Here is a 12668-nt window from a genome sequence, read left to right as displayed (position 1 = left end):
CCACGTCAGCTGATTTGAGGTCCCTCTCCTGATTGGCTCCTTCCACGTCGCGGCAACTCTGAAAACCGGCTGTGGAGGGATACTTCCGGGTTCGACTCCTGCTGTGGCTGTAAGCTCGTGGCGTTTAGAACGGCGTTGGAAAACAAAGCGTTTTCTCCTCTCAATTCATCTATAAACTCATTTCACCTCAGCGGTAAGTGTCCTTAATATCTACCAAAAACAACCTTTTGGTTGTCAGTAACCAGTCGATCGTTTTCGCGATTAAAAAATGACTTTGTTCGGCGGCGTTCCCATCGCGAGCAGAACTCCGGTTCAAAAACCGCTGTTTTTGAACACTTTTATTTACTTAAGCATTTTAATTGGCTTACTTTAAAACAAAGTGTGATTGAATGATTATTGTTGTGTTGCCTTGAATTCGGCTATGCTGTCAGACAGTTTCTTTATTGTTTTTGTATTTGTTTGTAGCGAACGCTACTGGAATGTATAGATTAAGCTACGTAGCCAAGATGATTAATAATTTAACTGTTGTACATTGGTGGATGATGATGATTCATGATTTGCATCGTTACATAGACTTGCAGAAAAATATATGTTTACCGGTAAACTGAATCGAACTTGATGTGCTAATGGACATTTTTCTGACCTACGTGTAACCCAGAGTAATTTCCTGCACTAATTTCCTGCCATTGAACGCATCACAAATAAATAACTCCAACCACATGACTTTGCTCAGCCAATCGGATGGCATGTAAGCCTGTCCCGGCTTCCTCCCGTCAGATGCGTGGAGGCAAGCCAGGTGACAGAGCTGTTGCAGGTGTGTATTGGCAAACATTTGCTTTTCCCGTTTTAATGCATTTTTTTTTAACACAAATTAACTTATGCAACTTAGATGCTGATTACTGTGAGCCAGAGCCATAGTGTTGTTGTGCACTGAACAGAACGGAATTGGTGAGTTTGAACTTTTAATTGACTGTTTGTATTGCTACCAGCTGACGCTAATTGGCTGCTGCCGGTCCAAACAATTTGATTTTGATTTGACCGATAGTTGTTGAATAACGAATGTTGTGGAGCTACATAGTATGTATGTAGCAGTTGAAATGTTTCAGTTAAATCCTTATTGGTTATATTATATTTAACCAATTTATTTATTTATAAATTGTGTGCACAGGAACAAGAATAACTTAATGTATTTAGCTTAATTGGCTGTGATTTCTTATTGGCCTTGTTTATTTAATGCAGGCCAGGTGAACCTTTGGGGTATGAAAGAGGATGGCGAGCCAATGAAGGGCTAGGAGCAGGACTCATTCTGCAATTGAAGCTTCCACTGGTTGGGTAGGAAGCTATCAAAGACAACGCTCTGTCCCCATTTTCCAAATGCACTGATTTCTGCAATCATACACACCATTCCCCTCATTTCTGGACAATAGCGCTTGGACATCTCTCATGGACATTCAGATAAAACTCATGGACTTCAGTGTGGATCAGTGGATTTGATATTAACATGTGGTGTTTATGGGGGAACCGTTTTTTGAAAATGTGTATTGCTTGGTATAAGCCAGAAGAATCTGCTTAGTTGTCTTTGTGCACCCTCACTGGGTTTTGATTAATTGGATAGCTGCAGCAGGAGTGATTATTTAAGTTTTTCTTTTGTTATTTTTCTTTGGGGTTTGGTTAAATACATGGTACCTGCAAAAAAACATTTTTGTGTTGTGTGTATTTATTAATTACTGCCCATCAGCTCCAGTAGCATTCCTAAATCTTCTGATTAATGATAACCATAATATTTCACTCAATCCCTAGCCTGTATTAATTCATTAGCGCTTCATCAGTGTTACATACAGGTCAGGTTTTTTGTCCCCCTTTGAATTGATCTTCTTCATATTGAAGTGGCGAGCCGGTAGGACCATTCTTTGTTTTTTGTTTTTGTTTTTTTTCCCCCACTTTGCCGTCTTTGGATTACGGACATATTTCCCCATTGTATGAAGATGGACCCTAAGGAGGAATACCTTAAAAGTGAACTTTAAAAATAATATTTTGCCCTTTAAGTTACAAAGAGTATTTTTAATGTGTTCAGGGGGAGAAGATAGTAGAAGGAAATTTTATTTTAAGCATCAGTTAGCTAGGACAACACAAAGATTAATGAGTGCAACGGTTAGGGGTATACGACTGTGGAACTCTCTTCATTATAATTTAAAGAATTGTATAAGTTTACATTGTTTTAAAAAGTGTTACATGCTTAAAACGATAACTCAATATGAAGAATGCGAATGAAATTGGAGTTCATTGAAAAAGGATCCTTTTATAATTTGTTTTATTTTTATTTTATTTTTCTCCTTGTTACTATGTGGAGTGGTGTATATTCTCATTGTAAATTTGTAGTTTGGTTTGTGTTAGGACCGGAGAGAAATGTTAATATTACTTTGTTCCCTGATTTTTGGTGTCCACTTGTAATCCGGTTGTTCAGTCTGACGTCACTAGCCGTGTCTGGGCCTAAACTCCGCTGCAGGTCCATATATCAAACGATCACTGTGGCATTACTGGGAGTTGAAAAACTGTCTAAAGTCTTTCATCTTTAATAAAATGATCAGCGTTCTGCTCTACCAGGTGTAACAATTGAGTTTAACATCCAGGCATCCATGAAAACGGAAGTTATGACATTTAACGGAGTTAGAAGTTAGCAGGGAGTTAGCTCGCTAGCTTCTATCTAAATACAATATAGCATGTCCTGACTGCGGGGTTTTGGAAACAAATTCAAACGTACAGCTCTGTTATCACTTCCAGCATAAATGAAGACAGGAAACTAAACAGCAGTGACGTTTGTAGGGTTACTGAAGTTGGGCTAGCTGGTATATAATGATGTGCTACGTGACCGCTAGCGACACAGCTATGTTAGCATAACATAAACAAGCTAACTTTTTTTCCCACTCGATAAAAGCATGGCAGGATGCTGTAAAAGGACCAAACTTCAGCCAGGAGAACAACTGAGATAATCCATCCACAATACGAGGTTAGTCATTCATATACTGCTGCATGGGCTGGGCTGTAGCTACATCCTAAGGTTTTAAAAACTGAGCTTAAATAAATGATTAGCGGTAATAAAAGCTGAGGGAGGTCAACAGTGATCACTGACTGTTTTAGGAGCTTTTTGAGATCAAATAGAAGAAAATACAAAACATTAAACATGTTAACAACACAAAAGCCATATTAAACGCAGACTACTTTAGACCCGGAAGTAGGATTCGTCACGTCATCACTTAACGACCGGATAGAAGTTGGATTGTAGATAGGGGGCGGGGTTTAATAAGAATATTTTCTTCTTCCTGCTCCTTTTCACACATGGTTGTAGTGCTTTATTGATAGAAAGTGTGTTGGTTTGTTTGATCTGTTGTACCAAGTGTGAAATAAATGAAATGAAAAGGACTCTTGCACAGAAATCACAGCTTTGATTTATTACTTAATTGTGGGCATTTGTTGTGTGTTGTATTATTTTTCTTCCATTTCCCCTTTCCCCTATTTAATATATTTTTGGTACAAGACATTGCAGTCTTTGGTCATCATTCACACCATCTAGGCTCCATAAAGAACTTTCTTCTGCGCGTCAGTCAGTAAACTCATCCATTGCAATAAAACGAGCCCTTCAATAACTTTGCGTTACAGACGTGTTTATTTGCGGCTGTAACTGGTGCTTTCAGACTTCAGTACAAACTGGATGATTAACCAGATGCAAAGAAAGAAAGCTGACAGATCCTAATGCGAGACATCACAGAGCTCAAAGTAAAGAGTACTTTATCCTACATGCCTTCTTTCTATACTGTACTGTCATAAAGGAACATGGTAATACGTGACTTTATTGTTCTAATGTTAAAAAATCCAGTAACTGATAATGTGGATGGTCTTGTCAGTGTATATATACTACATATTTTTTTATAGTTTGCATTAAAAGAGCAGCCAATCACATGCTCTGAACTTCAGTGCTGGGTGGGCCTCCCTGTCGGCCTACATTTAAAACACTGAACGTTTCTTTACTTCAATTCCAAATCAAAGCTGAAGTTTCACATGTTTTTGGTTTTTTTCCACACTAGCATGGCAACGATGCGAGTATAATACGACTACAACGACCTCTCCTAACATCACAACACATGGATGGATGGAGATCTGTTTATCCTGCACATCAGCGATAGCAGCTTGATATGCAGGCTTGTCTTTTTCCTCTCCCCGTCTCCGTTCAGTGCTGCACCACGTTGTTATTTTCACTCAAATTCATTCTCTGATTTGATATTTTCTGAGTCACTTGAGTCAGATAAACATTCAGCGTTGCTCAGTCGGGAAATGTGTTTGCGTGGAATCATCACGCGTCATGTTCTCCGAGTTAAACAAGCTCGGGGAGTCAGGAAGTCTGTCCCTGTTTCAACACAAATGTAACCGAATGCTCATCTCAGTGACAGTACGTGTCAGCAAGAGGAGAATTATAGGCTGTTTAGGAACTTTACTGACACTGAGGCCGTTTTCAAGAATTATGCTGCACCACTGATCCGTTTCTGAGCTTGAGTTCTGTCACATTCATGGGAGTCAGTCATTTCAGTTCTTAGGCCTGACCAGCGAAACCACAGTAACCTAGAAGTGCTCAGTGTTCTCATCATTTGCTTCTGCAAAGAGGACTGGGCCACAGTTCCTCCACAGCAAAGTGAAACGGTCATTGCCACTTATCACAAACACTTGGTTCAGGGAACGATTACATTTTCCACACAGGGCCGGTTGGTTTGGTTTGCTACTTTCCTTTAATTCATGAAATCATCACCTAACAATTGCATTTTGTATTAACTGGATTCTGCAGTCAGATAAACATTCAGCCTGTTTAACCCTGACAAGTCCGGTTTGTCTGATATTAACATTTATTCGATAAACACGCTAAAAGCTGAGAAATGCGGAAGGGGGGAAATGGTTTTATAGCAGCGCATTAGCGGAGAACTGAACGCAGATGTAACGATTTTAGATATGATGACTAATTTTTAAATAATTCTCCCGCAGCTTTCCCAGAGTCGGATCACATCCGAGCAGAACAAAGGCCTGCGGAGGATGCAGATCATCTCGGTGCCGTTTCCCACAGTTTAGAGACTGAGCGTTTAAAGCTGGAGTGTGACCGTGACGCCACTGACCGCTTGAATCTATTTTAAAAGATTATTATTAATTATTATTATTATTATATATTTTTTTATTATTATTATTATTTTGTACTGAAAGGTTCGTGAGTGTTTGAGTCGCGTTAATGCGATTAAAAACAGATTAGGGCCTCTTACCAAAGGCCTTTTTATAAAAAGATTTGAAATGAAATGAAGCCGAGTTTTACTGAAGCAACAACATAAAAACCGAAGATATCTTCAATATCCCTGCAAAAGGAAACGAAAGGGGGAAAACGGCCCAGCTGGTTGTTTGAAGGGCGTTTGACAGAAAATAGCCGAGCAGTCGTCCCGTAAGCCTCGAGGCCTGGAAAACGTTGGGACTATAAAATAATTCATGTACAATAATTCACACAAGTGTGGCGTTATCATTAACAGACAGAAATCATGTTAAAGAATGAGGCCACAGCTGCAGGCCTGCGATAATCCGCACTGAACATCCACCGACCTGATTCAGCATCGTCAGCAAACACCGATTTGTTTCCATGAATTTAGGACGACAAAGAAACAAATCTTAATTACGAAACACAATAAATGTCACGTGGATGTTAGAATAGACGGAGGGAAACCTTCAAAGATGAAACGAGAGAAACTTACACTCGCTGAACGGGTTTTCTCCTCTTGCGTCCTGCATACATGGCTGTTACTCTTACGGAAGCCTCTGGAGAATCCGTCTTTCTGCGCTACATGTGCAGAAACTCTGCTTTTATCCTCCGCATCAACTGGAAAAGCAGGATCGTCAAATTAAAATATGTGATAAAGAATCCGACCTGCCATAAACGAGAACATTCAGCTCCGCCTAAACATCAACTTGTTATGAGTGAGAAAGCAACGCAGTTTTGCTCCTGAGGAAAAGGAGTGCGCACTCTGCTCCACTTTCCAACTGCAGCTCAAAGACGCGCTCCCGGTATTCCCATTTACTCAGCAGTGTCCTCCAATTAGGCTGGACAGCAGTTACGAGATGGACAGCGGGTGCGCGCATTCCACTGGCGAGTACGCCCCATGCAAATTTCTAACGGATGCGCGCTTCATGGGATTCGCCTTAAATGCAGTTTGGGCAGCGGGGATGCGTGTGGGAAACGTGCGCGTGCACATAGGAGAGTCTCCTGGAAACACTAGCACGGTGAGTTCACGCAAGCGCGTTCCCGAGCGAGTCCTGGCGTCCAATCAGCGCACAAAGCAGACGCGGAGGGTTATGCGGAGGCTGAATGTGGGACATGGGTCAGACTCATATATGTCAGGGAGTTTATGCGGACGTTGATAACGTCTGTGATGGGACAGAGGGACGAACGTGAGCGCAGAGACACAATATTACCGCAAAGAGATGGAAAGACTACAGAGAGGGGACAAGGATTCAAATAAGAAAGACAACGTGGAAAACAGAGTGTTGGCAGACAATCAAATAATTACATCATTTCTGAAAGAAATAATTAATATACCTTAATGCTCGTTAATAGTGTCATTGTTTAAGTTACGTTGAGTAATTTGAAAAAAATTATTTTGTGGCTCATTTTCATTATTCTGTTTTCCATGATTTCATCATTTTGCTTGTTAACCTGCTGGTGCAGCTCAGGATGTGACGTTTTGTCAAAGCTGTCCAGATTTACCACTAACGAGAGAGCTTGAAAATTATGTGCAAAACAACATACGAAATCAAAATTGAGGGGAAGAACATTACCACTTATTTTGAAACTAAAGGAAAAAAAATATGTGCCAATAAACTCAACCCCTTCATTTAATTTGTTTTTGATTGAAATTGAATATTACTTAAACTCTCTTAAATTAACTTCATTCAGAAATGTTTAACGAATGAGCTATCACGGATACAACTTTCAAGTACAAAGTTGTTATGTTTTCCCTCTCCTTTATTTATTTATCCTTCTTATTTCTTTGTACTCTATATTGTTACTCTTATTTGCCCTCTATGTTTACTGTACAAACTGAACTGGAATGACTGGCTGTTCACTTTATAATTTCAAATAAAGTTCGAGGAGGAAAAAAAAAAGATTTACCACTAACGTCCAATCAAATTCTCTCATTCTCAAGTGTTTTATTATAGAATATATAGTTACATAATTACAATGTGAAGAATTAAAATCGCTCTGACTTTGCAAATGTTTTTAAGACACTGTTAATAATAATTAAATGAAAAATGCTCTGATCTGTTTCCAAGCAAAATGTAATTTTAAATAAATTCAATTGAAATTTGATTAAAAGTATTTCATTGAGCTAATCCACCGTCAACCACAAAGATATATTGTTTTACCTTAAAGCTGTGATGAACAGGTTTTTTCTCTCTCTCAGGGCCGCAGTAGGAATTGTATCTCCTCACAAACTGAGCCCTCAGACGGAGACCGCACGCTTCAAGTACGCATTTTGAGTGCGATTACGTCACCGCCACGCGACGACGGCTGTGCCAATTCAAAGTGTACTTCAAACAAAATGCGTACTGCAAATGCGCCGTCGATTTCCCGAAATATATAAAACGTGGGCTGTATCCCAATTCAGGGTCTGCAGCCTTAAAGGCTGCATTTTAAGGCCGATTACGTCACAGTTGCGCGCCGAAGGCTGTCCCAATTCAAAGGCTGCTCGAAATGCGGCCCTCAAATGCGTCCTTCATTTCCCTGAATTTTAAGGCTGTGGCGGTGTAGACTTCGTGGCCCAACATATCCCACAATTCATAGCACGGCAGTCAGTGTGGATAATTTTTCCGCAGACGGCAGAAGCGGAGCGGCCGAAGACTAAACTGTGAAAATTAGTGATGGCCAAATGAAGCTTTCCGAAGCACTGAAGCTTGTATTGAAAAACGGTTCATTACTCGAAGCTTTTCAACACAGTCCTCTCCGGTGACATCTGGTGGTGAAAAGTTTGAAGAGCAGCTTGAATCTGCAAAATAAAACGGACTGCTCAATTATCACTGCTCACTCAAGAGTGGAGTTCTCTCTGATATTGGGCCACCGTTCCGTTGCTTTGAACATGTAATTGGTTTTGTTTTCTCGATTGGGGGGCTGAAAAAATGTAATGCGTATCTGCGTAATACATTTTAATCAATAAACTTTCCCTATTTAAACATGCACTATGGTGGCCTTTCTCTGCTCATAACTCCTTGATGTTGGTAAATACAATAAGTGAGCAATATATATAATATACATATGAGAATGCACAGCACATTATGGAGTATGCCCCTGCTGTGAAGTCCTGCCTCCATCTACTTGTCGTTTAATCACTGGACAGCTGGACAGGTTCATACAAAATATTAGATGAGGCCAATTGTCCTATACATATTTTTGACCTAGGGGTGGGATTGATTGTGAACTGGAAAGGGAAAATGCTTAGGGAGCTGAGTACGGCTGCATCGTCACTGATTTGTAGAATCATTTTGATTCGATACAGGATCCGATTCAATTTGATTGGAATCTGGAAAGTTTTGCCTCAGTCAGAAATATTACAAGTCTGATCATTTAACAGTATATATCCATAATTTCGTATCTATTAAAAGAAAGCTGACACATGTGAGACTTAATTAGAGATGTAAACAGAGAGTTATGAAACCTGCAGCTGCAGAAGCCAGCGGGGGAAAAAAGAGGCAAACACAGCGCGGACCCGCCGACACATCAAAATCTGACTCTGACGCGTCGGGTCCGCGCTCTGTGTTCACGTTTGTATGCAGAATCCGTAAACCTGCTCCCAGTTACTGTTTTAGCTGCATGGTGTTTGACGACATGTTGTGAGGTTTAACCTGAGATGCTGGCGTTTCAGGCATAATAACGTTAATTTACAAATCGACACGGGATTGTAATGAATCAATATCACTTTATTCAATTTAGCATGGATTGTAATCAGAAAGGCGATAATCAAAACCCACCCCTAATCAAGAACTTGCAAAGTAAAAACATGATCTATGTCAGGTAGCCCTTTTGTTATTTACATTTAAAAAGAGGATTAGTGTTACTGTGCGCTGGCTGAGTCTGTTTCTTTTCTTAGAAATAGTTTCTCCTGCCCTGGAGAAAATCCACTTGCATGGAACAGAAGAGGCTGTGGAGTGCAGGAACCACACTGCAAGCTGGTAGATATGCAGGTATTCCTGGGTCCTGCAGACTATCACCTAAAAACAATAAACAAAATGATTTTCTAAACTGTAGCAATGTAATGTACGTATAGTGTCAAATACATTTTTGTAGTCTTCATTAGCTTTAATTCACATGGAAGTGTTCCTAAAGTCATATGCTGTAATGATATTTACATTATGAAAACATGATTTTGGACATTTCAAGTTTTTCACTTCGGCAGATAAAATGAATTGAGCAAAATCAACTCAAAATATTCCCACACGCCAGAACGTCCTCTCTTCCTCGCTGGCTCCATATCTGTCAGTGGAATGATCACCTCTTCGCTCTCTGTCACCATCAACACACTCCACGAATCCCGTGGATGATTCACTTCCTTATATCCGTTTGAATCAGGTACCGAAGCAGTTACGTGCGTAATGAAGCTTCGGACGTCACTGGTCACGTGACTTTTGCCAAACGAAGCAAGCCTCGACACAGTGCTTCTGAACCAGTGTGTTGTTTTTTTCGACACACGCTCCGGAGCGTCAGCTTCAAGCGGGCCATCACTAGTGAAAAGTAAGTACTAAATATGATGTCACTTATTTATGTGTAAATGTTTAATAATGAGGAACATTAAAACATTGCTGTTGGCCACATGTCAGCAAAGTTATGTGACATTAGTGACGTTTGTACTAACTTGGTTTTAAAGCCTTTACTTTAAAATATACGCTGTTCAATAGCTGAGCTTAATCTCACAGAGAATGTGATGATTTATGGATAATTAAAGTCAGTCATATATCCACAAACACAACAAGCTGAAAGTCAGTGATGCTGCTCGGTTTGCAGTCCTGAATATGACGGCACCAGCAGGATTCACTGCACTGTTAATGTGAGCTGTGTTATATTGCTGCCTCTGTTCGGTGGTGTCGAGCCAAACGGACTTTAACGTGTGTTTGAACGAGCTGACGGTTCACTCGTTAAGCTGAAAGAAAGATGCTTTAATCACAGCAGTCACACATGTGTCCACTGCACCATCTTGTTTGTGTCTCTAGTATGAAGAGTTGGACAGCACCAGGCCCCGACATGGTTCGCACCTACTGGCTGAAGAAGCTGACTGCACTCCACGAGCGTCTGGCAGCACAAATGAACCAGCTGCTAGTTGACGAGAGACACCCGGAATGGCTAACCGAAGGTCGGACGGTCCTGATCCCCAAGGACCCCAAGGAGGGACCGGTCCCATCCAACTACCGACCAAAGGAGGGATATTAGGCCCCTTATGTCAAACAGAGTGATTTGTGGCCCCAATAAAATGATTTGTGACCCTAGGAAGTAAGTAACAAAAATATGATATTCATCCAAAATATGCTAGTTCATAGCTCATTGCTTCCCCCCCCCCCCAAAAAGAACTAATTGATTAATTTAAAAAGGTTTTATATCTAATAGCATTATTTTATTTTTAAGCCATTAAAAAAAGTTTGTACTTTTCATGCTTAAAAAACGCCATCTGGTGGTGGGTCAGTGTGCCTGCACCTGTGTGTCTGTGTGCGCTCGTGCGCCCGTGCTTGTGTGTGTGAAAATGTGTTAAACCAGAGTAAAAGTGCTTAGTTAAACTTGTGCTTTTGTAGGCATTCGACCGTGTCCCTCGGGGTGTCCTGTGGGAGGTGTTGCGCGAGTATGGGGTGTCTGGCCCATTGCTACGGGCCATTCGATCCCTATACAACCGTTGCAAGAGCTTGGTTCGCATTGCCGGCAATAAGTCGGACTCGTTCCCGGTGGGTGATGGGCTCCGCCAGGGCTGCCCTTTGTCTCCGGTTCTGTTCATAATTTTTATGGACAGGATTTCTAGGCGCAGCCAAGTGGCGGAGGGCTTTCGCTTTGGTGGCCTCAGAATCTCATCTCTGATTTTTGCAGATGATGTGGTTCTGTTGGCTTCATCAGGTGAGGGCCTCCAGCTCGCACTGGAACGGTTCGCAGCCGAGTGTGAAGCAGCGGGAATGAGGATCAGCACCTCCAAATCTGAGGCCATGGTTCTCAGCCGGAAAAGGGTGGAGTGCCCACTCCGGGTCGGGGATGAGTTCCTGCCCCAAGTGGAGGAGTTCAAGTATCTCGGGGTCTTGTTCGCGAGTGATGGGAGAAGGGAGCCAGAGATCGACAGACGGATTGGGGCTGCAGCTGCAGTAATGCGGACGCTGCACCGGTCCGTCGTGGTGAAGAGGGAGCTGAGTGTAAAAGCGAAGCTCTCAATTTACCGGTCGATCTACGTCCCTACCCTCACCTATGGCCACGAGCTGTGGGTAGTGACCGAAAGAACGAGATCGCGGATACAAGCGGCAGAAATGAGCTTCCTCCGAAGGGTGGCTGGCCTCTCCCTTAGAGATAGGGTGAGAAGTTCGGCCATCCGGGAGGGGCTCAGAGTAGAGCAGCTGCTGCTCCACATCGAAAGGAGCCAGCTGAGGTGGTTCGGGCATCTGACAAGGATGCCCCCTGGGCGCCTCCTGGGTGAGGTGTTCCAGGCATGTCCCACCGGGAGGAGGCCCCGGGGCAGACCCAGGACACGCTGGAGAGATTATATCTCTCGGCTGGCCTGGGAACGCCTTGGTATTCCCCCGGACAAGCTGGAGGAGGTGGCTGGGGAGAGGGAGGTCTGGGCCTCTTTGCTTAGGCTGCTGCCCCCGCGACCCGGCATCGGATAATGCAGAAGAAGATGGATGGATGGATGGATGGATAGTGCCCGTGAAATAACAAACAGGATTTTCTCGCATGCAAGTCCAGGTGATCTTATACAATTAGAGTTTATAGGGCAACAGTTACAAAATAATGTTTCAGTCATTTTACGTGACTATGATTTGTCTGAATTTGAAGATTTATTCTTGAGAACTGTGCAATCAAATTGGTCGGTTATGTGTGAAGGCTCGCTTGAGCTCATAGCTCAGATCGTTTTACCGCTACCGGAAGGGGGTCTGAGGCATCTTAGTCAGATACTCAACAACGAAAAGGTGTGTTTTTTTTTTTTGGGGGGGTTTTTGTATACGTAGTCCATAACCCCGTGAATAAGTTATGTTTTTCCATAAGTCTCGCCCACCTTCTGCACCCCGATTTTAACGACCTGCAGGCAGAAGCCTTTGGTGGAGAAATTCAACAAAAAGCTGGTCTAAATGATCAAACGCCTGTGGGCTTTAATCAGATAATTACATTCGAAACGCTACTCAACTGTAAAATTATAGTATTTTACCGTAACGAGTATGATCGTAGCTTTTGTAAATTTCAAACTAGTACACCAAATACAGAAAAAACCCTGTGCTTACTTTTATTTGACAATCATTACTACGCTATTAAAAACTTAAAAGGATTTATGGGCACAGACTGTCTGTAATTACTGTTACACTGGGTATAATCACGTGTTATCTCATTTCTGCCCCGATCGCTGCTCTGTCTGTATGCA

General features: G+C 42.0%; 1 protein-coding gene and 1 long non-coding RNA gene across 4 annotated transcripts in view; one reads left to right on the top strand and one right to left on the bottom strand.

Annotated features, from left to right (window-relative positions):
- LOC147310840 (aryl hydrocarbon receptor-like) overlaps positions 1-6193 on the bottom strand; it is a 69273-nt gene extending 63080 nt beyond the window's left edge. For 2 of the 3 annotated variants that reach the window (XR_015125405.1, XM_086267017.1), the window contains exon 1: positions 5775-6191. Coding sequence is in view for 2 of the 3 variants with exons in the window: in XM_086267017.1 (XP_086123143.1) it covers positions 5775-5815 (41 nt within the window). In the remaining variant the exon portion in view is untranslated. Of the gene's footprint in view, positions 1-5774 lie in introns of all 3 variants that reach the window. The other variant, XM_086267018.1, reaches the window with a different exon arrangement.
- Positions 96-3608, top strand: LOC147310841 (uncharacterized). The gene is made up of 3 exons (XR_015125406.1): positions 96-193; positions 890-948; positions 1240-3608. It is a non-coding gene; the product is annotated as an uncharacterized LOC147310841 (long non-coding RNA).
- Positions 6194-12668: the final 6475 nt, after the last annotated feature.

Source organism: Aulonocara sp. 'chitande type north' Nkhata Bay, linkage group LG16 (genome assembly GCF_057382095.1).
Source record: "Aulonocara sp. 'chitande type north' Nkhata Bay isolate Kocher_YH1m ecotype deep benthic linkage group LG16, A_spYH_male_GT1.1, whole genome shotgun sequence".
Taxonomy (NCBI): Eukaryota; Metazoa; Chordata; class Actinopteri; order Cichliformes; family Cichlidae; genus Aulonocara; species Aulonocara sp. 'chitande type north' Nkhata Bay.
The sequence above is the reverse complement of the archived record's forward strand: the minus strand, read 5'-3'. Positions and strand labels throughout refer to the sequence as shown.